Genomic DNA, 26,268 nt, shown 5'->3' with positions numbered 1-26,268 from the left:
ATGAATATAACCGATCACAATAAAAATCAAGCCGGATAATGCTGACTTTCCCCATTAAATCTCTGATTTTGCCCTTTTCCCCCAGTGAGTATATAGGGGAACCTCACATGTCCTGAAAGTTGTCAAATTTGGGCTGTTTCAGATGGGATGGGAACTAGGTTCCAAAAATTGTCCAGTGTATTGTAGCTTTAGGTAGCAACGTGGTTCTGGTAATCTAGTATTTCAGAATGTGTTGAACACACTTGGTCGGAGTCTTACTTACGCTAAGGCTCTTCACTCTGCTCTGGAAGTGTAAAATAAGCCTTCGTGTAAATGAGAATCGGGCGCGTTGTATTTTGAGTTCAAGAATTGCATGTGTCATCTCTCTTTTTAAACCAGTGTCTTCCTCTCTCTTGTAATAACCTTCCAAGATGCTGTCACTTTATCCTGTGCTCAAATCCCCTGGAAGCTTCTATCTCCTCCCACGATAGACCCTTTCCTGGGTGCTTGTGCTACTTGCCACTTTCCACTGAACTTCATTTAACTTTTTCAAATAAGGAGGTATTTTGGGGGGTTTCAGTTTTGATGGACTACAGATTACGATGTATAGTTTTGAAGCATTTAGGGTTCATGGTTCAGACTGAAAAGACAATTCAGTATTTTCCTGTGTCCTGGAACCATCACAGGCTTTTTGATTTATGAGGCCTGAAAATGTAACCACTGAGTTATAGTAATAATAGATTAGAATAAGATCTGCTTATTGACCCTTACACTAATGACGTAAAATTAAATATTTTACATAATGATTTTTTAAAAAAAAAGAAAGATTTCCCCTGTGTGAATGGGCAAGTAGAGCTTTGCAAGGTTGTAGTAATACTTTCCAGTGTTGCACTTTTTGTAGGATTGTAAACACATTTTGAACCTCAAATAACCCTCAGAGGTACATATCCCCATTTTAAAGCTAGGCAAACAGAGGTGCACAGATGTGAAATGATTTGGTCAAAGTTGCACTGACTGAAATAGATCCAGGAATAGATCTTGAGTTCTGACTTGTTGTTTTAGGCTCTAACTGCTAGATCACATTGCTTCTACTACTGTAGGCTGTGACTGTTTCCACAGGATAACTCTTTAGTGAAGTCAAAGATGTTGAATAATTAGGATCAATGTTTTAAGAAAAAGTATTTTTGGTAAATTCGCTCTTCTTGTGGTGTTACTATTACTGCATAGATTTTGTCCAAATGTCAGTGGGCGTGGCGGGGGGAGTGAGGAGATTTAGGAATTCTTGACTTTAAAACAAACCATTAGTGTTAAAAATAGCCTGTCTTTTGACACCCTGCTCCAGTTCTGAAGGGAAGGGTGGCTGTCTGGCACACGTGATGCATGAATAAAGTAGATGTGCAGGCTCTGCTTTGGGATTTAAAGTTTTTGTTTTGTTGTTTTTTCTCATTTCATTATATCTTGGGACACTTTGTTTTGAAGAGCACAGGTGAAAGAAACATTACTGACTGTTTCAGTTCTGCTCTCTAGGGTAGACTGGGATTGTGTGCAATGAGGTGCTGGCCAGTGAATTTCTGAGCATTTGGCCACCTTTTGTGTTTTCCCTCTTGTTAGAGCTGGAGTCCTTTGTTTTTGTGAAATCTCTCAAAAATGAGAGACACACACGTGTCTCCGAGCTGAAGACCACGCTAAATACAGCCACTAATCTTTAGAAAATTATAATGAAAACCACAGGAAAAAAATCTAGAAGCATGGAAAATGCATTCCCTGGGAATGTATGGGTGGGAATTTTTTGCATATTTAGAGCTGTGGAACAGAAAGATTTAGAGGTAGGAGTGGATTCTTTTGGCTCTGTGCCTCCTACATTAATTCCTTCTGTAGCCGTGATGAGATCATGGTTTTGTCAAATTGTAATTGGTCAGTGCAATTTGGTATTGACACAAACTGGGCTGAGGAGCACTGAAGTTGTGGTGAATGGGCCTTTTGATTTGTGTGTGTGAAGTTGCTCACCACTTTTTCTAGCCATTTCCATCTTTTTGACAACCACAGTGACACGGGAAATATGTGGAGTTAAGTTAGGAACAGCATTCAGAGCAAACGATCATAACCTCTTCAGTGACGTTAGACGGTTTCAAGGGAAAGGCTTTAAATGAGTGTTCCCTTTCCTTCTCTCCTCTTGCTGTCTGCAGTGGCATAGATGCCTGTTAATGGAGCGCTGGCCATCACATTGCCTGCGGCATGGTTAGAGCCCTGGGAAGATTTACATTAATCAAACACAAACAGACAGTGTAGCGTGAAGAAATTTCTATCCTGCTAGCGCTGCTCGGGAACCTAATTAGGTTATTGGGGCAGAAAAAGAAAACAACCCCTCCATCCCACTGCTACTTTCTTTCCCTAGGGCTGAGCCAGTCATATAGCCAAACTGGCTCAGCCCTAGGGAAGGAGAGCTGCCCTCTGTGTTGACCTGCTGATCTGTCGTTCCAGAAAAGAGAGAGAGAGAGACGATTTTATTCCCCTCCTTCTCTTGAAAACAATAGGGAAGGTCCATTCTTCCAAGAAGAATTCTGTGCTTTCAGGTATCATTGTGGGTGGGTGCCTTTTAAATATGTCTGTAAACACAATAAATCATATGATATGCATGTGGGGGGAAGGCAGAGCTGTGTGTGATGACAAGACCCCCGCAGCCCTCTTTGGGCATCTTGTACAAGTGCATCATTTCATATTTGTTAATTTACCAGGCTCAGTAGAGTGATCTGACACTTCCCTTTTTTTTTTTTTTTTTTTTTTTCCCTCTTGGTCCCAGGATATTTGGACATGCTGAGTTTTTAAACCCCAGCTCTCCTCCTTTTGCTGCCCTGCTGCATGCATTCTCCCAGAGAAGTACATGGATGCTGTTCTCTGCCTGTCCATTAGTAGCGCAGTGTTGGGTCTCCGTTGATGATGGTTGGGAGGAGATGGGAGAGAAGAGGTGGAGTTTATTCCCATCCCTCAGATGATCAGTAAAACAATCAAATGCCTTTCCAAGAATGTCAGATGAGCATTTAAAAAAAAGAGAAGGCAAAAACGAGGGGTAGCTTGTGCTCTTTGGAGAGGAGTTGGGCCCGATATTCTACTCCGTGGTAATGAGCCTTTCGAGATCTCCCTTGTCTGCTGTTTTGTCCTGTGATCCAGGTAATGTCTGGAAGCCTTTGTTCCCTCTCTCTGTTATATGAATATGGTGAGAGACTAGAAAATAGCATGTCTGAGTGCCGGGTGCAGGGGGAAAAGGAATGTTCCTGTAACATTGATGAGAATTAACTGTGCATGAAATAACCCTTTCCCCTTTGTTGTGATCCTGCAGTTGCTCTTTTTTTGTGTTGGTTTTTAATTTACCGTTTAAATACACTAATTTTGAAAATGCACGCCTGCTTGAGAACAAAGGTTTTGACAGCTAGAAAAGATGTCTTGCAAAAAACGTAGGCAGCACTACCCTCTTGTCAGTCCTCAATGCTGAACTGCTTGCAACCCTTTATGCATGCTAGCAGCATCCTCCTTACCAGCATTTGTGATCTACCAGAAGTGAGATTTGATAATCTGATGCTTTGGGATAGCGGTGGTGAATTACTTCCCACTCAGTGCTTGCGAAACCATTTTAGAGATGATGATGATGGTTTAAATATTTTCCTATAATATTTCCATTGTTATATTTCTAATTGGGTCTGGTTTTATTGAAAACAAAAGCAGCAGTGGAAGAGAGCTGAGCTGACTGTCTCTGTTCAGGGCAGTGCTGCTGGTACAGAATTCATACAGCATTAATCTGAATAATTTTACCATTTATTCAGTGTGTAATGTCAGCACCATGATGTGTATGAAGACACTACTGTCTTGCTTTGTGATGGCGTTGGGAGGTTCATTGTATCCATTTGAGCAGATCTATTAATGTATGGATGTTGGGATTAGATGTGAAGGGTGAAGACGGTGTGAAAAACACATCACTGCGTTTCCTTTGTTGGAATATGCTATAAAAGAGGCATTCAGCTTCTGTCCAGAAAGGGAACTTCCTAGAAAGGCAAGCTTTTAGGTGGCCCTGGCATGAAGAGGCAGCTCTGAGAAGTATTGGGACATGATTCTGAATGTTGTTGCAAGCTCTGTTCTCTCACTGAAGTCCGTGAGAGTTGAGAGTACTTACCACTGCACTGGGCCTTTAATAAGGAGTAAGTGCTGAGGACTAATGTATTCTGCCAAGCTTGAATTGAAACTTGAAGCAGACACTGCGATTTTCAAATGGTTTGATTATCTCCATCCTGCTGACACGAGACTTGAGGAATGTAACTGCTCCCACCTCTCGACAGCTGGTATATTTCTCAGGAATAAGGCTTTCTTTTAAGATGGCTTCACAGGAGAATTCGGGGTGGAGGGGAGGGAATATTCATATAAAAATGTCCTTAGAAGTATAATGGTTATAACTCTGCTGATACGTTGTTGTCGCATGCTTTCTGAGCATCCGAAAGGATGTTACCATAACCTCATGGCTTTATTATTGAACTAGACTGGTTTCTCTATTTTCCCCCTTCCCAACTCACAACCGAAGACACTGGACTTGATCCTGCAGTGAAACCAGAACCTGTGTTTGATCTAGTTTCTGACAGTAGTTTGTCATAGATTCAGCATTGAAACTTCTCTGTAAGAACAAATTGAAGGGGAATATGAAATACGAGGGAGCAAAGCATTGCTTAAATACACCTGGAGAAATTGCACTCTTCACGCATGCAGTATGCTGTGTGTCATTTGCTTCTTGGCTTCTAGCTCAGGCTGCATATCAGTGGTGTGGAAGATAGAAGGTTTGCATATTATGTGCATTTGTTTTGGTTCCTTTGGGTTTGTAGGTGCTATACAAAAATATAAGATACCAGGGAGAGCCACTATTGTCTTTATAGTTAAGATTGAAATTAGTTTTCCAGCATAAGCTTGGTGGGGTGTGGTTCTCCCCCCCCCCCCCCCCCCCCCCCACCCTACTTTACTTCCCTTTGCTAGAGCTAAGAGAATCTGTCTGAAACGTCTCATGTGATCTTGTACCAGGGTAGAAATTTTTCTGGAAAGTCTTGAAGCAAATAGGATGAGACGTTAGCGGGATTAAAAAAGAGATGTAATTCACTTCTGAAAAAAAAATTTTTTTTTCTTGGTTTATATCTCAAATGTTGTGGCTTACAAATGACAGTCTCGTTTATTCTGTCTCCCTCAGTGGTTGAATCTATGCTAGCCAACTTTGTAGCATTAACTCACCACCAATGCAATTTCACCAGTAGTAAAATGGGCTGCAAATCAAGATGTATCAGAAGCCTTCTACAATTGTCAGTAACTTGGACCCAGTAGCGTGGAAGCTGTAGATAGGACTGAAGTGTTACAACCTACAGTGTAGGTTAGAGAGCACTGTGGTCATGATTCCCAAGACTGTCTAAGCTGTAGATTCTGCTGGTGGAGCAGTATGTGTCCAGTTTCTTCCTAGTGTAAATGAGGCCACTGAGGAGCTCTTTGGCTAGTTTTGGACACATTATGTGTAGATTAGTTATTGCTGCAGGCAAATATTAGGAGTCTTGCAAAGGTCATAAAAGTGCATGCCATCCAGTCAGCACAGGCAAATGAGCATGGTTTGACAAATGGGTTAAGGGGGAGGAATAGCTCAGTGGTTTGAGCATTGGCCAGCTAAACCCAGGGTTGTGAGTTCAATCCTTGAGGGGACCACTTAGGGATCTGGGGCAAAATCAGTACTTGGTCCTGCTAGTGAAGGCAGGGGGCTGGTCTCAATGACCTTTCAGGGTCCCTTCCAGTTCTATGAGATAAGTATATCTCTATATATTGGGGGAGGGATGGCTCAGTGATTTGAGCATTGGCCTGCTAATCCCAGGGTTGTGAGTTCAGTCCTTGAGGGGACCATTTAGAGGCCTGGGGATTGGTCCTGCTTTGAGCAGGGGGTCGGACTAGATGACCTTCTGAGGTTCCTTCCAACCTTGATATTCTATGATTGGGGCTTGGGCATGGTGAAGGATGCATTTTACTTTGGTTGCCCTTTGGCTGAAAAGAGGCAGTCCCAGGTTGGCTGGCACAAAAATTCTGATGTGCCAGCATTGAGGTACTAGACCAATAACCTACATTAACTATTGGGACAAACTGCTAAGAGAAGTGATGGATTCTCCATCATTTGATGTCTTCAGATTCAGACTTGGATGCCTTTTGTCAAACATAGGCTGTGGTGTTCAGTACAAGAGTAACTGGAGGAAATTCTGTGGTCTGTCACACAGGAGGTCAGACAGTATGAGCTAATGGTCCCTTCTGGCCTTGAAACTTGACTCTATGAATTAAGGTGTCATTGAGCTACTTTACACTATTTTTGTCAAAGTTCCCAAACCAAAGGAAATGTTCCAGTCAAATGTCTGCATTAAGCTGTAGTTAAGTTACATGTGCATTTATAATCGCAAGGGGGGAAAACAACTTATTAAAATAAAGTTTTCTAAAAATAAAAACCAGTATCTGAAAGACAATAAATACAAAGATAAAGTCACACTTTGAAAATGGAAAATATATAAATATTACTATAATTTGGCATCCTTGGGAAATGGTGTTTGTGTATAATCAGTGTCTAGATATAGGATAGGGGAAATAGAGCTGAGTCTCATATGTCAGCGAGCTTTCTGAGCTGAAAAGTCCCTGTGCATAGGGACATAATCCTACTCCCATTGAAATTCATTGCAAAACTCCCGTGAATTTCAGTGGGAGCAAGCTAGGGTTGCCAGGCATCTGGTTTTGGACCGGAACACCTGGTTGAAAAGGGGCCTGGTGGCTCTAGTCAGTACTGCTGACAGGGCCGCTAAAAGTCCAGTTGGTGGGGCTAAGGCAGGCTCCCTGCCTGCCCTGGCTCTGTGCAGCTCCTGGAAGCAGCGACATGTCCCTGCGGCCCCTAGGCACAGGGATGGCCTGCGGGTGAGACTCCTGCGCAGCGCCCCCGGGGCTGAGCCTACACCTGTGGGCTGCAGGGACATGTTGCCACTTCTGGGAGCCACTGGAGGGAAGCACCACCCGGAGCCTGCGCCCCAGCCCTGAGCCCCACTCCAGAGCCTGTACCCTGAGCCGGAGCTATCAACCCCTCCCGCACTCCAACCCCCTGCCCCAGCCAGGTGTAAATGAGCGAGGGTGGGGGAGACCGAGTGACAGAGGGAGGGGGGAATAGAGTGAACAAGGGGTGGGGCCTCGGAAAAGGGGCGGGGTCGGGCACACAGGGCAAGGGTGTTTGGTTTTCAGCAGTCAGAAAGTTGGCAACCGTAAGCAAGACTGGTCTGTTAGTTGCTGCTCTGAGTGTACCCATTCTTGGGTAACAGACTCAGTTCCTCACTGGTGGCTAGAACTTTCGTATAGGACAGATGTGATGAATGAGTCTGTTGAGTGTACTGTCTGTGTGTGGTTTTGTTCTGCCATAGGGTGGGTGATACACAGACAGATTTTCAAAGGGGCTTCAGACTTGCTTCTGCCTTTGTGCACACAATCACAAAAGCAAAATTTGATATTTGGAGACAGTGTATAGAAAATTTGGCTTCCAAAATATGGGGTATTACATGTGACATGTTTTCTCCTTCCAACCTGTGTCTTTGCTGTTTTAAAAGCTGTCTTCACTTGTTGCTAGTCTACCACAGCCACAAATAAGATACAGCATTAATAAGGAAACTAGGCTGTCTCTCTAATGCAACACGAAAGTTGCATGATACAGTGGGGCAACATGACTGATCTCCAAGCCCTTGTGCATGTGTTGGGTGGAAGCAAATCCCATGGCATTTGAACGTGTTAATTTCCAATGGTTGGTTTAGCAGAATAAAACTGACTGGCATAGTGTGTGTGTGTGTGTGTGTGTGTGTGCGCGCACGCTGGTGTGTGCTGGTGTGGGAGTAGCAGACTAGTGTTTCCTGTGAGCCAGCTTTGTATTGCAATTATTGTCAGGCAAAGCAAACATTTCATTTCAACAGTAATTAATCTGCTTTTCTAAACTGTAGCTAATTTTGACTGCCTGGCCCTGTCGTCTAAAGGAACTTAGTTGCTTTGTGGTCTTTGTGCAGTGGGGCCATCTGTGGTTGTAGAAATTTTTAAATTATTTCTTATTAATGGATACGGGAGGGAGAAAAATGCAACACAAGGTACTGGTTGTGTTCCTGAGAGGTGTAAATTGGGCTTTTCCCCACAAGCAGAAACTCATGGTGCCAAGAAGTAGTGCAAATGGAAAAAGGCTTTTGTCAGAGCTTTTCTAATAGGACCAAACCAGATACTATAGAATTGACTTCTGGTGTTAAGAGGTAAGTGCGAATATGAATTCTGTAGGTCTGAGAATTTTTGCCTAAGAAAGCACAGTCTTTACTCCTGGATTTGAAGGGTTTGGCCCTCTTATCTTACTGGTTCAATATGCAATGCAATGGATGCTTGCAGCAAATGGACAAATCTTGTGGACGCTTGCCCGCTAGTTCACAGTGGCATAACATCTGTCTTGGCTACAGCAGCTTCTTTCAGGTAAAGTAATTTTAAGAAAGTGGTTGTCCTTTTTTGAAAATAATTGATCATGTGTGTTTAATTCATTTTGTCACCCCCTTCTGTCTGTCTGTCTGTCTGTCTGTATGTCTCTCTCTCTCTCTCTCTCTCTCTCTCTCTCCCCCTCCCTCCCTCTGCTGGAAAAAAGGTGAGCCAGTAACCTGTGACTGGTCACCCCGTTGCCTAACCCCAGCATGTGCTCCACAGACTGGTGGTAGTCCATGGACCACAGTTTAGGAGCCTCTGCTCCAGAATGATTTCAGAATAGAGTTTTGCTGTGGGTCTCTGATGTATCATTTCCCCTAGATGAACCTGACACTGTTGCTTAAATCTCTTGTTTTCAGGCTTCATTTATAAAGCCTCAGGGATGAGGGAAAACTGAGCAGTTTGTTACATTACTATCTCTTGTATTTTGTAGTTATGGCTTGTGTTCTGTATAGCTGTTCCTACCCAATAGTGCAGATACTAGACAATAGTTGTCCTTGTGCTAGTAAAGGACTGTAACTTCAAGTCCTGTAGATGGGGGAACTATGATGCTTCTAAACCTTGGAAGTCAGGCGCTCGTGGAACAGTATTTGGTGCTGAAAATGTTTGTCTGATTAAAATGTCCTCTCCCATTAGCAGAATTTCTACAGTGACTAAAAGCTCTCTCGCAGGGTCCTGGCTTCAGCAGCAGAACAGCACAAAGGCCACATTGAGAATAGCTGCTGGGGAAACCCTCCTTCCTTGCCTGCTCTGTAAATGCCGTTCTTTCTCCATGAAAAGCCCTGACATCAGCTCTTGGAAAAATCCAAACGCTTGTGTCATGGAACAGAGTTGAGGCACTTGGCTGGTATGGTACTGAATGGCTGAACTGTGGATGAAACTTCACTAGAGATGCTTTTCCCTTCCCCTCCCCTAACCCATACTGCTCTGAGAAACATTAACCCACACTTTGGAAAGCTGCCCAAAGAGAAGAGACTAAGAACAGTTGCAAAACTGCAATAAGTTATCAGTATTTTCTGGACACTCACCCCTCCACTAGCCCCTCTCTCCTTCTCCATGTGTTATACACCTCTTCTTCTAGAGCTGAATACATCTATCTATACTGTTATTTCCCAAAGCTGGCAAAAGATATCCCACCAGCATTGTTAGTATCTTTCATATAGCTCCTGGTGTGGAAACCAAGGCATTGTTTTCTTTTTACATGAAGTTCTTTCATCCTTTTTTTCTTTTTCTTTTTTGCCTGTTCTATTGCTTCCCCCCCCCCCCAACCCCGCCCCATAGCTCCTGGCAGCTGCAGAGAGAGAGCTTGCCAAGGTCTGTGGCACTGCTGCACAGCAATGAACATTCCCACCCCCAGCATGCGCCAGTTTAACCACTTTTCCAAAGTTGCCAGCAGCATTGTTTTTGAAAATCCCAAAGGTTCTGCGCCTACTTATCAGAGACTATACCTCCCTGTAGTGGTAGGGTGCTTTTGCTAGTACTGGTGTTGGGACTTTTCCCATGGGGAGTCCCCACCTTTTGGGAATCTCTCCTTTTTTGATGATCCATCGGAGACAGTCATGTAGCTTTCAAGGCTCTGAGGAAGGCATATTTATTTATTGCCTTTAACTTTTGATTGATTTTGCTTATTTCATTCCTGCCAGTTTTGCTGCCAAAACAATACTAGCATCCATTGGTAGAGTCTCTTTAACTTTACTCCTAATGGGCATTTCAGGAAAGCTATTGAGGGATTTTTATAGTTTGCCTATCACTATGATGGTGAGGTGCTTATTTTTGAAACTTAAAAATGCATAAACTACCCTCAGCGGCATAACATGAAAAGATCGCTGCAGCAGCCCACAGGAATGTTACCATATTAAAGCAAAACACAGTGGAATCTAAAACTAAAAATATTATGAGCCAAATCCTGAGCTCTTTACTGGCTTTCTACTTGGGCAAAACTCCCTTTGGAGCTGATGGGATCATGTGGGGGAAGAGTATTGTGTGGGGTCAGCACTAGGGGACTGAACTAGACCGGCTTTCCGGCCTTCTTCAGTCGTTAGTTTCCTATGTCCCTGCATTGAAGGTAGAGATTAGATCCATTCACAGAACTGTCAGTAATCTAAAGCTAATAATGCCATGAGCAATTCTTCCATGAGTCATTCTGTCAGCTGTGGCTGCTGCTCCGGACTCCTACTAAAATAACAGGGATGTTTTTCTTGATCACCCAGTTCAGTTTCCCTCCCCCTTACTGCAAGTGTACCAGATCTCTATATGGCTGCAAGCTTATAGTGTACCAGAGCTCTATATGGCTGCAAAGGGTCCTAGCAATGTGTACCACTTGGCCACTCTTTCTAGCTCAGTTTCTTCTCTGCAGCCTGCATTTGGAAACCCCTTGTCCTGAAGGGCTGTCAGATTTTGTTCAGGAGATGACTTCATGGTTCCCACATCTCTAAGCAGAGCACAACATTTTGTTGGTGATGGTGGCAAAGGGGACACTGAACTTTAAATGGATACATTCTAAGCCATAGATGGTTTGTGCACTGGGTCAGCGGTGTCTAGTGAAAGCAACCTAGATAAGCTGATATGGTCACAGCAGGGGTTTGTGGGTAGTGCATTGAAATGCCATATTTTTCTCTGCATTCTCTCTTGGTTTCTAATAGCTGGCCACTTGCCACATCTGCGTTTCTCTCTGTCCGCCTGTCATTTGCAATCTCATCAGTTCCTCTTACTCAGCCATCCCTCTTGTACAGAACATGTTCACCCAACTTTGTTGTGACAGAGGACTGCCTGTAGCTGTATGTTAAGGTCATAATGGTGCTGCTGTAGTTCAGGTCGTGTGGGCACTATCCTGTAAGCCTCGTCTTCTCGGGGCTTTGAAATTCAACAAACAAATGCCTTCCTCCGTTTAGAGAGAGTGTGTAAAATGTGAGAATAGCACAAATCTTTTGTTTTGTTTTTAAATCTTTGTTTTGTTTCTGAAAAATTACTATGAAATGGCATCACAGTCTTCCATGTTGGTTGTAGCTCAAAGACTCCAGTTCAGATGTGCTCAGTTTACAAGTTAAAATACAGCTTTTTTCTGACCACCAGCACTGTATACTTGATCTGGGGTCTGAGAGTCAAATTTGAAGTGTCTGATGAAGATAAACAAGTAATAAAGATGGTGCAGGCTGTTCAGTGGTCTGGCATGGGTGTGTGAGAGTCAAATTTAGTCTAGCTGTTAAATCTTAATGATCAGATCTGCTGGTGCATACATGAGCCAGAACAGAATCTAGCTCCATATCTGAGCTGCAGTTGCTCTGCAGAACTAAATGGAAAAGAGAGCACTAAAAACTTACTGTTTTGTTACTAAAGTCAGCAGATGTGACTCCTAAATATCTACAGAGATCCCATTATTGACTAATAATACCCAGTGATAACCTGCTATTGGGTAACAAGGTGCCATTTTAAGTAGCCTCTTTTTAGAGCAGAACAACTCTTGGAGTTTTTTTTTCTTTCCTTTTCTCTTTCAGCACTTTTTCTCATGGAAAAAGTAAGATGGCTTTATGATTTCTTTCCCCCCCACCTCCTTCCTGTTTAGGGTTCTGCAAAAAGCAACTTCTTTTTCTAAATGACTACTAATAAGTAACCACAATGCTTTCAATGCTACTATTCCTCTCCTAATTAAAGATTATTTCTGTCAAGCAAGCAGTTTTTGCTCATCCCTGTTGAGCAAATTTCATGTTCTAAATTACTCACACCAGCACAAGCTGTAATAATTTTGATTGCAATCCTGCAAGCAATAACTTACACACAAGCTTGACTTTAAGCATGTGAGTAGGCCGAGTGATGTAAATGAGGCTAAAGTTATGCAAATACATATGTTTTTTTCTAAGTTTGGGGCCCAAGTTTGAATCAAAATATTGTTCTTTGATCAGTTTTTGAGAAAGCAGGTACTAAAACCTTGCTAGAAATCAAGCCGGAATAAAACCCGACATGGTTCTCTGAACAATGTGCTATTTATGGCCTGATATATTTTCAACCTTCAGGGCTAGAATGGAATGCTTTGTACTGTTGGAAAGCTGGGAATCCTTCCTAGCCCTGGTGTGTTTTGACACACACAATCTTAAAACTATTATTTTTCTCTTGGCTTAGGTGGTGCTTTTTAGGCTCTGGTCCAATGCAGAGAGTGAGTGTGTGTGTGTGTGTGTGTGTGTGTGTGTGTGTGTGTGAGGGAGATACTTTAGAGCAGTTAATTTTCAGTCTCTAGTATTGCAGGTTTTGTATTTTTGTTCAAATTGCTCATTACTGAACTTATTTTACTTAACATACTTATGACTGATAAAGGCATACTTTTAATAGTCTGACACGTTAAGTCAAATATATCAAGTGATTTTAAATTACTTGAAAATGAAATTTGATATAGTTCTTAATCACTTCTGGTATTTGGGAGGCATAGAGAGTGCAGAACGACTAGTTTGAAAATGTGCTGATGCGCAACGGCATTTCAGACAAAATGTCCACAAAGGTTTTTTATCAGTCAGATTTGGAGTTGAATCTCAGCCTGCAGTGGGTTTGCAATGGTAGGTGAAATGCACAATCTACTGTGTTGTTTGGGTACAAGGGGGTGAGTTCAAGCTGAGCTTTCAGCACTACCTCTGAACAACTTTTTGGCTTTTGTGGGATGAAGGGTGAACATCAAATAAAAATTGAGTTAAGCATGTGAACACTTGCTGAATACCTGCAGACTGTGGTGGGCATCTGGCAGAGAAATAAGGTTATATTAATCACTTAGTGCTTTATCTTTTGCTCTCAGTTAAGCACCATTCCTCCCTATTTCCCTGAAAGAGAAATCTTTCTGATGCTTCCTGGTGCATGTTTGAAGGTACCTCAGAGTGCAAGAAAATCAGATATTTCAAATCGTACTGCGTCACGTGGCAGCTCTGTCTGCGTCATTCTGGAATCTCTTTTGAGGTACTTTCAATATACGTCATTTCTCAGTCTAATTTCTTATACTGTGCCTATTACCATAGTACAGAAGTGATTTGGTATTTAAGCATGGAAGGATATCTTCAGCAAACCAAGAAATGCTAGGAGTTATTCACAGTGGGAGCATGTGGGAAAAGTAGAAACTTAGCCTGTGCTGAATGCTCCCCAGTCTGATTACTGAATGTCTTAAACTCCGCAGATTTCTTCCATCCCTTAATTTCGGTGGGTCTGTAATTCAGTGGTCTGGAACTACTTCAGGGCTTGTTCAGAGTTGTTCTATATAAGGGAGCTTATCTCTGGTTCAGCTCTAACACAAAGACCCAAGTTCCTATGCAGTCCTGGTCTGTTAGCTTGACTAGACACTTCTGCTTCTGAAGTAAAGTTCAGTAATTCAAGGCAGAAATGCAGTGATTGTACGCTGGAGGAATGAAATTTGAGGTCTCCTCGTCTCTCCCTGTATTTCTAGAGTTTGCTGGGTACTCGTAGGCTTGTGAGAGGCTTCACTGTGATCATGACCTGCTGCCTGCCCTGCTTCCCTCCCCTCCCCCCCCTCTCTTTTTGAGAGAAAAAAGAAACTCAGGAAATTGGCTTGCAGCCAGTGGCTGGGGAGCTTCCGGGAATCTATCCCAGAATCCTTCTGGAACAGTGCACCCCTTGACGCATGCGGCATTGTTCTGGAGAGTGGAGTTTTCGTGAGGGAAAGACAGAGGCTAAAGGTGAGAGACACTGTGGTCGTGCGATCCCAGGATTAGTGCTGAAACCCACGGAAAAGAAACCAATCTGCTTTCTTCTCTGGCAGCAACTCTGCCAGGACGAGCAGGCCCATTGTAAATGGATAATAATTGCTTGTCATATAGGAATGCTCTGAGGCTTGGACCCTGCCTGATTCAGCAAGGTGTTTAAATACATGCCTAACTTTGAAGTGCATCAGCTGTTCCACTGACTTCAATGTGCTTGAAGTTAAGCTTGTACTTAAGAACTTTGCTGAATCAGGGCCTTAATTAATTATAGGAAAACCCTGAATACATGCTTATGGACTTCTTTTGAAAACAAACAAATTGTAGCATAGCACTTTACATTACTAAAACTCAATTTACTTTCCTCATTTATGCTGTTAGGGGGAGGATAGAGAAGTGTAAAAAATAAAACCGTAAAAGAGCTAGTTTTATTTTGCTTTGTAATCTATTTCTCTTTCTGGCTGCACTAGTATGATGTAACAACGTTTTGAGTTGGAAACACTGTAAGGGAAAACTGTTTTCATATAAATGTTTCTATTTAATAATAGGTTTTGCAAAACACATAACAATGTAAATTTGGGTGCCTCAGCTATCAGATGCCACTCAAATATTTGTGACACACCCTGTGATACTATAAGTTCTTGTAAGAGAAATTATTATTGCATCAGGCTTTGGGAAGCTAATGGTTTGCCCCTCCTGCTCTTCCCTAGATCCACTGTCCGCTCATTCTACTGTTGAGTCAGACCCTTTGTTATTGCATCTCAGTTTATCACTGAATCTGTAGGACTAGGTTAGATTTAGCTGCCTGAAACACCCGTGGGAGGATGAACTGTCCAGGTGGAGCAGAATGGGGAGAGGTTGGGCTGGGTAAGCATTTAGGACACAGTGGTTAAATTTTAAGCAAGGGATCTCCTGAATTTTTTGGGGAAGGAGAAGCCAACATTGCATTCTCAGTGTTTAGATCTTCACAGCCTCTTATTTGGATTTGTTGCTGTATTTACAGCCAGTGTGTTTGGCTTGGTGTATGTATGTCTTTTAAATGGAAAACGTGCTCCTTTTGGAGAGTTGTAATTTCAGTTTGTTTCCTCTCCTGTCAGCCTTTTGTGGGAAGGGATGGATTTGTTTATAGCAGTGTGCTTGAGTAGAGGATTGGCACAGGTGGTGGGCATTTTGTATGTGTACATCTTTTATGTGGGTTCCTTTTACCTGAAGAGAGGGATTAGGTGAGTGATAAGATCAGGTTGAATTTAATTACCATTTTAAAGTAATTGTGGTGATGTCACAGGTGTGTAAAGGCACCACTTCTGTTTAGGCCACAGGAGATGCATTTGGTACTGGGCAGAAAGCAGGTGGTCAACTGCTTTTTTCCTTAGGAAACAGAAAACTTTAAGCATGAAGCAGCTTGTAAATAGTCATCTTGTGTGGGGAGACTCCTTGCTAGCCCAGAAAACCATTTGGGAGAGGAGGTTGATTCTGAATGTGGCCCAGTCAGTCATTTTCATGGGCTCAGGGTTCTTCAACTTGCTTATTGAGTCTGAGGTTGGAAATGCTAGTCTCAGGACTGGCCTGCTTTAATAAAATGCCTTTCCTTTTTTCTAACACACACCACCTTTCCGCGGGAGACTGAGCAGATTTTATTAAAGGAACTTGGTCCAGTTAAAATCTAGTAGATAAAACAAAATCAGTTAAGTGTTGCCTTCCAGTTTTTATTTGATTACATTTTCCTTCTTTAATTTAGTCGTCTTTTCCTTTCTTCTGTTGCTGTGAGGAAAAACCCAGACAAAACAGGAAAAACGGACTCTACGTTAAGTGCTGTCAAATGCACAAAGCAAACAAATGGGGGGGGAAAAGGAGGAAAATATTTCCCTCTAATCTTTCACTTATTGTAATCCTAAGCGTTACTAGTAACAATAGGGAAAAATAATTTCGGACAAAATGTGACCTTAAATGATCTATGTCCATTTTACTATACTACTTTTCACTTCTGTACTGCTTTCCAGACACGAATCTAAGAGCACTTGACAAACAGTATTGAATTTAGCCTCCTAAAACTGCTGAGAGTTCAGGAAGTATTATTACCATTTTGCAGATACGGAAGCTGAGGCACATAGAAGTTAAGTTACATGCTAAAGGTCACACATGGGAATTGAGTGGCAGTGTGCTAGGAACAGAATCTCTAGGTCTCCTGATTGCTTTGCCTCATTGTCTAAATTGCTGATTTCCACCCTTTCCTCTCCTTTTATGAGAGAGGATGCTGCGGGAGGTATGGTGTTTATTGATAAGAAAATGGGCCTGGGGTACTGGATTCAAGGGTTCTAACCCCAGATCTGCCATTGGCTAGCTGTGAGACCTTGGGTAAATGTTAAACTTCCTTTAGTTCAGTTTACCCAACTGTAAAATGAGCATAGTGAAGGCTCAAAGAGGGAGTTATGTTGTTCAATTAGCAAGGTAAAGGACTTGGGGATCGTCTTATGAAAGGCATTACAGACATGCAGAATGTCTTTATTAACGTTAACTATGATATTAAGAAGCAAAATGTATTTCACTACACTTTCTTTTTTTTCAGGTTTCCTCTCAAAAAACCTACAAGGTAAGATAATGGGGTTTTGGTTGCCTACTGTACTGCAAGCTTCAAGATGACATTTTTGCACTATAAAATTACTTTAAAAAAATATTTGGAGCAGTGTCCATAGCTCACTTAAGTAAATGAAGTGCACAAATTGGTCTGTGGTTATACAGAAGGTCAGACTAAATGGTGACAGTGGTCCCTTCTGGCCTTGGAATCAGTGGAACTGAATGCTCAAAATATAGCTGGTGACATTTATAGTGCCTGGTTTAGTGTTACCATTTGCAGTTTCTGTAGCATTTTTGCTATGCACACCAACTCAACTTATCTGGGATTTGAGATGGTCCTAGAATGTGACTCTAGGATTGAGCCTGATATACAAACTCTTGCTGCATGAAGGCTTTTTGTTTTAAATCTTTGTCTCCATTTTGAAATGAAGTTTTAAGGCCGGGTTGGGGGAACTGATGATTTTTGGATGGCTCTTTTGCCCCTTTGTAAATTATAAACTGGCTTCATTTTTAAAGTGAAATTTGGCAAATTATTACACAACCAATAAGCTTAATTGCTTTTAACACTTGGAAAGCTAAAAGGTTAAATGCACTGTTTATCTGAGGGAGAGAAAATTTCTTCTCCCTTTCAGAATTTGGTGTCTATCTTTGACTGTTAACTCAAATGTTGCTTCATGTCTTCTCAGTATCTTTTGTTTGTTTGTTTTTAACTGAGGCTACTTGCAGTTTACAAAGAAAGTTTTAGCTATAACCGACGGTCCTATGGTGAAGTGATCCAAAATCAGTTGCTTTTGTTTGACATAGGCATGGCAGCATTCTGAGCAGAGAGACTCCAGCTGACAAGAAACAGAAGGTTGAACGCTGCAGTAGTGCACACGACTTTGATCCGACAGGTAAAGGTTTCAAAACTTCCCAGATGAGAGTGCAGGATTTAAAAGTTATTGGGGGTTGGAGTAAAGAGCTCTAATAGGCATAATGTTCAGGAGCTATTGTTCTCTATTTGATTGCAAAGCTGCTTTTCATTTTTTTTCCTTTTCAATATTATACCCAGACTTTGCAGCAAAGGTGGGTGACTGAATTTGGCGTGACCTTGCACAAGGTGGCTTTCATCTGTGCAAAAATAAATCTAGACTAGTAACCCCAGTAAATGACCTAAATTGTGTGTTGTTTTTAAGAAATAAAATAAATAGCCCAAATGTTCAGGAAGCAAATATTTTAGCTTGTGGCTGGTCTTACTTGGTGGAGGAAATGCGAATACGTAAAAGGTCGTGTGGTCACAGCAGCAACTGACTTCCAGTCCCAGTGGGTTTTGAACCTTCTCTGCATCCTTAAGGATGAAGCTGCACTCTCAAGAACTCAATTTTTTAAATAAAACTTAATTTTCATGGACATGGTGTCCCTTTTTTTTTTCTCTGTTTCCTCCTCTTTCTATGCCCTTCTGTGAAATCTGGACCATCTTTGTTAGTTTCAGAGTCTAATGCTGTCTTGGGCACTGGACTGCATGCAAAGATTATTTCCTCTCCCCCTAAACCACTAACCCAGTGACTGCTGTGTGTTCTTAAAACTGTCTGACAGGCTCTTGCGTGTAAGCCTGCAGGCCCCATGCAGTGTGTTTCTCATGTTTGTGCACTCTGGTCCTGCTATTCCCTAGGGTCTGTGGAACAGGTCAGAATAGAATCTGAAGTTTGTAGACTGGGATATGAAGGAAGTGTTCTTGCACAGAGTGGATCAAGCTACTGTTTGCAAACCATGTTGTTGTAACGTTTCTGCCACTAGCTGCGTGGTTCCTTTCTAGTGTGCAGAACAAATACATTTAAAATGGGCTTCTAATGTGCACTTTTCCAGGGGTGGTGGGAATTTAATGAGTATCTCAATTCTCTTTAGGGTTAGGTAAAAGTAAAATATTTAGATTTGGATTGCGTGGGAGAAGGTCACAGGATTTTGAACTTCAGGTTTAGAATTTGGCTGCCTGGAAAGCAAAGCAGATGATCCTGGGACCTTTTAATCCCAGTACCCATTCTCTTGCTTTTAAGGGCTGTTGCTCTGCCCTACCATTAACGTATCTGTGGTCTAGTCTGGTAGATAAACTCTTTATTCTAGCCTCCATAACACTCATGCCTTTCTAAAGATGGATTCCAAGCATTGTGCACTTTCATATATGCAAGCTGTTTTATGGTAAAGATGATTGCTCTGGGGTCTGTATGCCCCCAAGACTTTTACCTAGAGTAACTTCTCCAATTCACTTGCTGGCATAGGAGAGAACTTGGTTTATTCCACTTTGTCTTCTGTGATAGACCCTCCCAGTGTGAGGTTACCCGTGTTGTTCACACTTGCATTATTCACACTTATTCCAAGTGTTATCACCTATGTGTTGTTCATACCCTATTTGTGTTTTGCACGATTTAACCTGATCATAGAAAATCATTCTGTTTTTTCCTTGAAGTTTTTTTTTCTCATGTTTGGTCTCCATATTTTCTGTATCTCTCTCTCTTTCTCCTTTTCTCCTGCTCTTGTGCAGATAGCTCCTCCAAGAAGACAAAGTCTAGCTCGGAGGAGAGTAGATCCGAGACGTATGGTAAGCTAAAGCAGCCACTCCAGCCTTGCATCTTTCCTGTCTGCTCCATGCTTTCTGCCTGTGCACCCGAGGCCTTTGCCTTTTACTTGCTCTGCATGGCTTGCTTTGCAGTAGGGAGAGGGAAGCTGGGGTTTTAATGTGGTTTAGATGTGCAAGCATGTAACCGCTGGATAATAACCCATGTGTAGGAAGTGTAGCCTGTCTTCTATATTCTCCTGTCTTCTGTTACCAGCTGGGAAAACTTGCTGGACCTGCTGTGTTTGGAGAATCTCTCTACCACCAAATAGTCATGGCAGTGTATCAACACACTTAAGTCAGACTGGACTCTACAGCATGTGATGCTGATGCAGAACTGTCTGCATCTTGTTTTAACCATGAAGGTTGAGCTGGCTGGGGTAGCAGGATTTTTTTTTAATGATTTGCAGTTTCACTTTTTCAGTTTCATAAAATGGAGAAACAGTTCTTCATAAATCCCTTGCATGGGTTTGGCAGGGGATTTAACTATCTAGATAGATATTCAAAATGATCCCATTAATTTTATTTTGGTGAAAACATTCACTCTATTTGCTTCATTCTGGTAAGGTCGCATCCCTTGAACTCTCATTTTGTTGCACCCTTGTGTTCTCTGGGTCTTCAGGCCAATGTAAATCAGCACATGATTCTGCCAGGAAAAGCTCACCCCTTCTTATATTTCCCAGTTCACCCCCGAGATGTGCCATGACAGAGTATCTTTCAAGGAAGCCCATTTACCACATAGTCCATGGTTGATCATCTTTCCCTTCTAGTCTCCCTCAGGAGTGCTTCTCTTTGGACTGTGTCTTCCCCTCCACCTGCAGAGTATGCTTGTGGCTTGCTGTGTTGTTAGCACTCCTAAAGAGATCGGTAGTCAAAAGGTAAGCTGGGCTTACAGCTGGTATGAGTCTGAGACCTATAGGGATGGTAGACTACCAGTCTGTTACCGACCTAGCTGAGGCTGTGTAGTGGACAGTCACCCGACTGTGATAAGTGGACCAACCTTTGGATCCTGCATGCTTCCAAGTGAGCTGGAGCTGCCCGGGCAAAGCACTGTCTCTAGCTCTGAGCCTCTAGGGAATACTTCTGGGTGCAGACTCCCTACCTGAAATCCTTCCTTGGGACTTGGCTTTCTGCAGTGCAATTGCCCTAGTCCCAAGAGCAGTGCCAAGACTTTCCAAACCTCAGAGTTGCTTATGCATGCTCCCCCAGAGTTTCCCCTCCTGTGGCCGCTCCGATTTGTAATTTAACTTTTTGGGGACATATGGTAGGCAAAGTAAGGAACACAGGCTTTGCACAGGAATTTCTCCAATGCACTCTTTCGTCCGTCTTGGCAGGAGAGTTACAGATCTAGGCAAAACAAACGCCAGAATACAATCCCTCACTCCCGCTCCCACCGCAAAAGTCCTTGGGAAAAGGCATGCCCCTCCTGCCACCATCCTCCCTGTCTCTTGTTTTTGGAAATTGACATACGCTCTAAGCAAAGGAGCCAGTCCCTTTAAAAGAAGTCGGAGACATCTTTTCAGTTCTTCCACTGAGGATTTTCCATGTTCTGACCTCTCACTATTTGCTGTCAGGCAGAGGTCGCTAAGTCAGTGGCTCTACCAGTAGCAAGCTTAGTGTCCCGTCAGGATAGAACTGTCCAGTGTTGATGGCCCTGTTTCAGCTTCCCAGACAGTCTTTCTGCTACCAAAAAGGGGGTTCTGATACACACTGAAAGTTTAAAATCATAAATATTTCACAAAACAAAAAATTCATAAGTTTGAGACAAATTTATTCCCCAGATTGCTACACCACCTTCCTTAGGGATCTGAAGCTGGTCTTGAGAGAGTATGGGCTGGTTAGATGCAGCTGGAAGCTGATGTTGGGTCAGGCCTGCCCTGCTGTAGCTGTATGCACATCTTCCATCTCCAGAAGGAAGGAACAAGCAAACTACTTGCCTGAAGACCAAACATAAGCATTTTAGAAGGTTTCAGCTGACAAACTAATACTGTGGAACCCTTTACCAATTCCTAGCTAGCCAGGGCTTCTCCTTAGTGAACGCTGGCTAGCTAGTGACCCGGCAGCCATGCTGGCCGTATCCAAATACCTTAAACCTCAACTAACTTTTGTCTAAAGCTGCTTAACCATCACATAGTCAGACTGTTCCCTGTTAATTACAGGAAATGTTTGGTATGCCTAGTGGAATGTATCTGTGTTTATACTACTTGCTCACTCTGTACAATGTCCTGGCTTTTCATGTCTTCATAGAGAAAGATGACTTCCTGACTTAAGCCTTTACTTCCGCCAAAATTTCCTGCAGATGTTCTGTCTGTGGCCAGTAGCTAGGCGAACAGTTTCCAGTCCTCCTTCCTTTCCAGTGGCCTTTTGCTGTGTTGGACCTCACCCTACCTTCTCTCTTCTTTCTCTACCTTCCCCAGCCCTGTGATACGTGTGGAGAAGCCTGCTGTTTGCTTTGGATGGGACCAAACTTTTTAAGAGCCTACAAGCAGAAATACTGAACTAATATTTTTTTTGTTAATGCAGTCTCTGGCTTGCCATTGGGCACTTAGTAATAGCAATCTCTTGAGTGGCAACAGGAAAATGAGGTGCGTCTTTCATACATGTGTGTGTTCTTTGTAACTCTTGAAATGCTTATTTGAAGTAGCAATAAGCCAAGAGTCCTTGAGCAACTCTTTTCAGTGGGTTGGGGAATTAGGCAGGCAACACCATTCTCATGACTAGAAATTGATTGTGATAGAGCTAACTTAAAATGTTTGACTTTCTGCTTCATAAATCCAACTACCCTTCTCCTGTCTGTGTATTCAGTGAAGTCGTGAAAGATTCACGGTGTGGTCTGAGAACTGTATCCTAGTGCTGTTCAGTGCCATTATAATGCAGCTGAATCTTTTGGCGCATCTCTTATGTCTTTCATGGAGTGTAATTTTAGTCATGTAAACTGCTTTTAGATAGAAAATTACCAATCAGGATCTTGAGCTCCATGCCAGCTAGCTTAGCCAATTTTTCAGTTAGTTTGTGGCAAATAGCTTTTGTGATCACAGGAATTCTCTTTACATCCTTTAATTTTTTTCTTCCACAAAATCTTTTCTTGTACATTTAATGAGATGGGCGTTTTTGCAGGTCATTGCTCCATATGGCAGACTAGACCCACTGAGTATTAATTTTCTCATTCCCACTCTTAGGATGTGAAGGCTGTTTCATTTAATTTTCTTTTGAAAATAGAGTTTCTATCCTTGTTATGTGCCTGATGGAGCCCTAGAGGATTCTTCTTTCTTCACTCTTCCTGTTTTGTTCACTTTAGTCCCTCCTATTTTTTTATAGGTTTTTATGCAATGCTTGTCACCGGGCTATCTGAGCACCTTCCAGTTGTGCATTAAGCCATGTGACTACACATCTGTCACGTCTTGTTTGGTTTTTTTATCCTCTCCCCGAGGGAGAAGGGTGTGCAGTGGAGTGTCTTGTTTTGGTGGTGTCTTTTTAAAAAGTATTTATACAGTTGTACCTGTTGCTATGTTTTCATTAGAGAAGGCAAGGTCAAAGAAATGTACATTGCACTAGGAGTGTAAATTTAATGAGATTTGTGATGGTCCCTGGACAGGTTCATGCCACAGTCCTAGACCATCCCTGGAGAAAGTTCTGTCTTCTGCACAGACAAGCTTTACTCTTATCATCGAGAGTTCCGTTGTACCATGGGAGCGTAATTGTCGACCACGGTCTGTCCCAAAGCTTGAGATTTTTTCAGATATCCTGGGGCCAAGCCATGGAGTGCTTTGAAGATAAGGACTGAGACCTTGAAACTTGATTCAATTCTATAGGAAGCCAATGTAGGGAGCCATAAAGCCTTTGTGACTTTGATACAGCTACTGTCTTTCCAGCCACTGAGGCCTTGAAAGGACACTTGGAAACCCCTCCTCATTGCACTTACAATGGCTAGAACTGGCTTGGAGCGTAATGGGGTACTCAGCCACAGGGGTTGAATGTGCTGTTTCCATGGAAGCAGATGATCCTATTTGTAATGATTAAAAGTTCCAGGCCTGTATATAGTAAGGATATCCAGGCTAACAATGTGAATGGTGTTCAGTGCTATTGATACCAAGTCTTATCAAGACATTATATATTGCACTAACTTTTCCATGTGAGTTGGAGGAATGACTTCTGTTTCCTATTTGATGGAAGAATCTCTGAACAATTCTGATCTTGGAATATTTGTGTCCTGTGGGACATTCCAACATTTGTTTTCATTGCAAAATTGGGACAAAAGGTTGACATTTCAAAATCTTGCGTGGAAAGGAAATTCAGAATTTTTTGCCATTTTTGACTGAAACAAAACATTTAATCATTCCTGAGATCAAAATGGTTGGTTTTGGTTTATTGAACTTACCTGAAACACTTTGTTTCAAGTCTGTTCAATATAAAACTGCATTTTTTCCACTGTGATGCATTGCATCATGGGAGTTGTAGCTCAGGAGCCTGATGCCCCCGTTTTTCCCTTATGGGTCAAGTTCCATAATGCACCCAGTGACATGTGACTCCCATGACCACCACTCAATGTGAGGGAAATCTGCATTGCATTATGGGAGATGTAGTTTAGACTCCCATTCTTGCCTGTGGACTGGGCTTCCTGAAGGACTATTACAGCTCCTGTAAAGCAATGTGCTGATAGGCAGATACAGTTTAATGTTATGTAGAACTGATTCAAAATGAAACCTTTTGGGTCCGTTCAAAAACTGAAATATTCAAAATTTGGAAAAATATTGATTTGCTGCTGGCCCCTCCCCACCTTCATTTTCCATCAGAAAATTAGTCAGACAGAAAATTCCCAACCAGCTCGAGTAATAACTAACACTTCTATAAAACTGTACCCTCTTAAAGATCCCAAAACACTTTAGCGTTTCTCTAATGGATCAGACTCGCTGTTCCTGGGTGGTGAAATAGAGCTGCAGTCTTTCACATGTATAATAATGTGTAGGAGGGAAAATTAATTGTTCAAACGGTCAGAGGTCAAACACCCTTACAAGTACCATGAAATGTCAGTGACCATGAAAAGCTAGGACCTTGACTCTTTCTGTCGTCCAAAAGACAGCACCTCCAGAATCACAGCACTTCTTAGATTGTCGTATTGGTCTGGTAATGAATCGGAGGGAAAAGTGCCACCTACTGAATGGTTAGTGTCTAGGCTTTCCTTGGAACTCTCCATTTCTAATATGGGCCAAACTCAAACCTGCTTAACTAAAATATCTTCTTGAGATGATATGGCCTCAGGCCAAGAGCACAATAGGTTAGTGGGTTTTTTGTTTTTCTCCCTCCCTCCACTCCCATCCCGTAATGGGTATGAGAGGATTTTTCTTAATTTTGTCCTTTTTTTAAAAAAAAACTGAAGTCCCCACTGGGAACTGCATAATATGAAATAAATACAGAAATTGCAGTTGAGGTGACACCTCTTCATTCCCCAGCGCAGACTAATTTTCACTTCTTGCCCCTGCTGGCTTAGAGTAGGAATGAGGTCGGTTGTTGAGGGATGCAAGGTGTTCTTTTGGTGATAAGTGTAATTATTGATCTATAGTACAACCTGGTCCTCTGCAGCCTCCATCTTTCCAGCCAAGTGAGGTCTTGAGACACCTTGACAAGCATGGACTCATACTAAGGAAATAAAAACATCAAGGATTGGAATGAATTCTATAAGGGCGGGCGAGATGACTGAAGGCTGCCACTTCATTATTAACTTGTCAGTGATAATTAACTTGTTGCTCTTTCTGTGTCGCACTAAATTTACAGACTCCACATAATCAAGGTGTGCTGCTCTAATATTTCATTACAACATTTCCATTATGATATTTCATGAATTTGTGATGCTAAGTCACAACAGTGCAACAGCTCCTTGAAAACAACCAGCAACACGTCTTGGGTGTGGTTTTTCATAACTCCAATCAGTCACGGTTCTCCAGATCATCAGTTGTATGCCACTGGATTAAGTATCCAATGCAAGATCACGTATTGTGGTGAGATCCCAGTTTCATAAGAACAAAGGTACAGGAGTCAAGAACAGAATACCGGTGTTTTCTTAGAACTCCCTAGTTGAGCTGTTTAAGTTTAATGTATTTTAGTTAATAGAAGTGAACAAATGACCAGCTTTTACATGGTTATTCTTTCTCCCTGCCAGAGCAGAGTGAAACAGTGCAGTTGAGACTTGCTCTTGTTCCCCTCCCTGGCACAGGCATAGGAATTGCTATACTGGTTAGACAAGGCTAGTCCAGGATCCTTTCTGACAGTGACTAGTATGAGGTCTTTCAGAGGAAGATGCAAGAAACCCCATAAAGAACAATCATGGAATCAGTTCTTTGTTCCCAGCACATGTGGTATTGGTACCTTTGTCAGCTAGCTGGGATATCCAGTACTCAAGGCGAAGACTCGAGTTCTGTTAATGCCAAACCCTACTTGGGGTTAGGGAAAGGATCAGGAGCACATTCCTTTGTGAATGGTTGTAGGGAGGAGATGGTGACTAATAAATTCTGACCGCTGTGGTCCTAATTAGACTCCTCTGCCATTCATCTGCTGGCTTGTTCTGTATCTATAAAATCCAAAGAAGACTATCTTGGGATGTAAATTACACATCAGTAAGCAGCTCTCAGGTAGCGTATTACACTCCCTTACATATTACTCTGCATTTGGCACCAGGTTTAGTTGGTGAGAACTCCTCAATACAACCATCTCCAGTATTATTGATTTTAGAAATAAAACCAACCTATGCAGGAAATAAAGGGACAATGCATTGGCAGGACTATACTGTGCCTTTTAAACTAGGAAGGTTCTTACTAGTAGAAAGACTACCTGAGGTCTTACTCATAAAATCTGAAGGTCTGGCAGCAGAGTTTAAAAAAAGCTGTTTGTTTGAAATAGCACATGTTCCCTCTCCTA

At 42.2% G+C, this 26,268-nt stretch overlaps 1 protein-coding gene across 4 annotated transcripts in view; it reads left to right on the top strand.

Annotated features, from left to right (window-relative positions):
* Positions 1 to 26,268, top strand: part of ARHGEF12 (Rho guanine nucleotide exchange factor 12) — a 96,346-nt gene that overhangs the window by 22,287 nt on the left and 47,791 nt on the right. For 2 of the 4 annotated variants that reach the window (XM_024196652.3, XM_024196654.3), the window contains exons 2-4: positions 16,759 to 16,782; positions 17,571 to 17,659; positions 19,285 to 19,341. The exons of 1 other annotated variant lie outside the window; for it this stretch is intronic. In XM_024196652.3, coding sequence (XP_024052420.1) covers positions 16,759 to 16,782; positions 17,571 to 17,659; positions 19,285 to 19,341 — 170 coding nt within the window. The remainder of the gene's footprint in view (positions 1 to 16,758; positions 16,783 to 17,570; positions 17,660 to 19,284; positions 19,342 to 26,268) is intronic. One more of the 4 variants, XM_024196653.3, reaches the window with a different exon arrangement.

Source organism: Terrapene carolina, unplaced genomic scaffold (assembly GCF_002925995.2).
Source record: "Terrapene carolina triunguis isolate 2854851 unplaced genomic scaffold, T_m_triunguis-2.0 Scaffold374, whole genome shotgun sequence".
Taxonomy (NCBI): Eukaryota; Metazoa; Chordata; order Testudines; family Emydidae; genus Terrapene; species Terrapene triunguis.
This window is presented reverse-complemented; position numbering and strand designations above follow the sequence as displayed.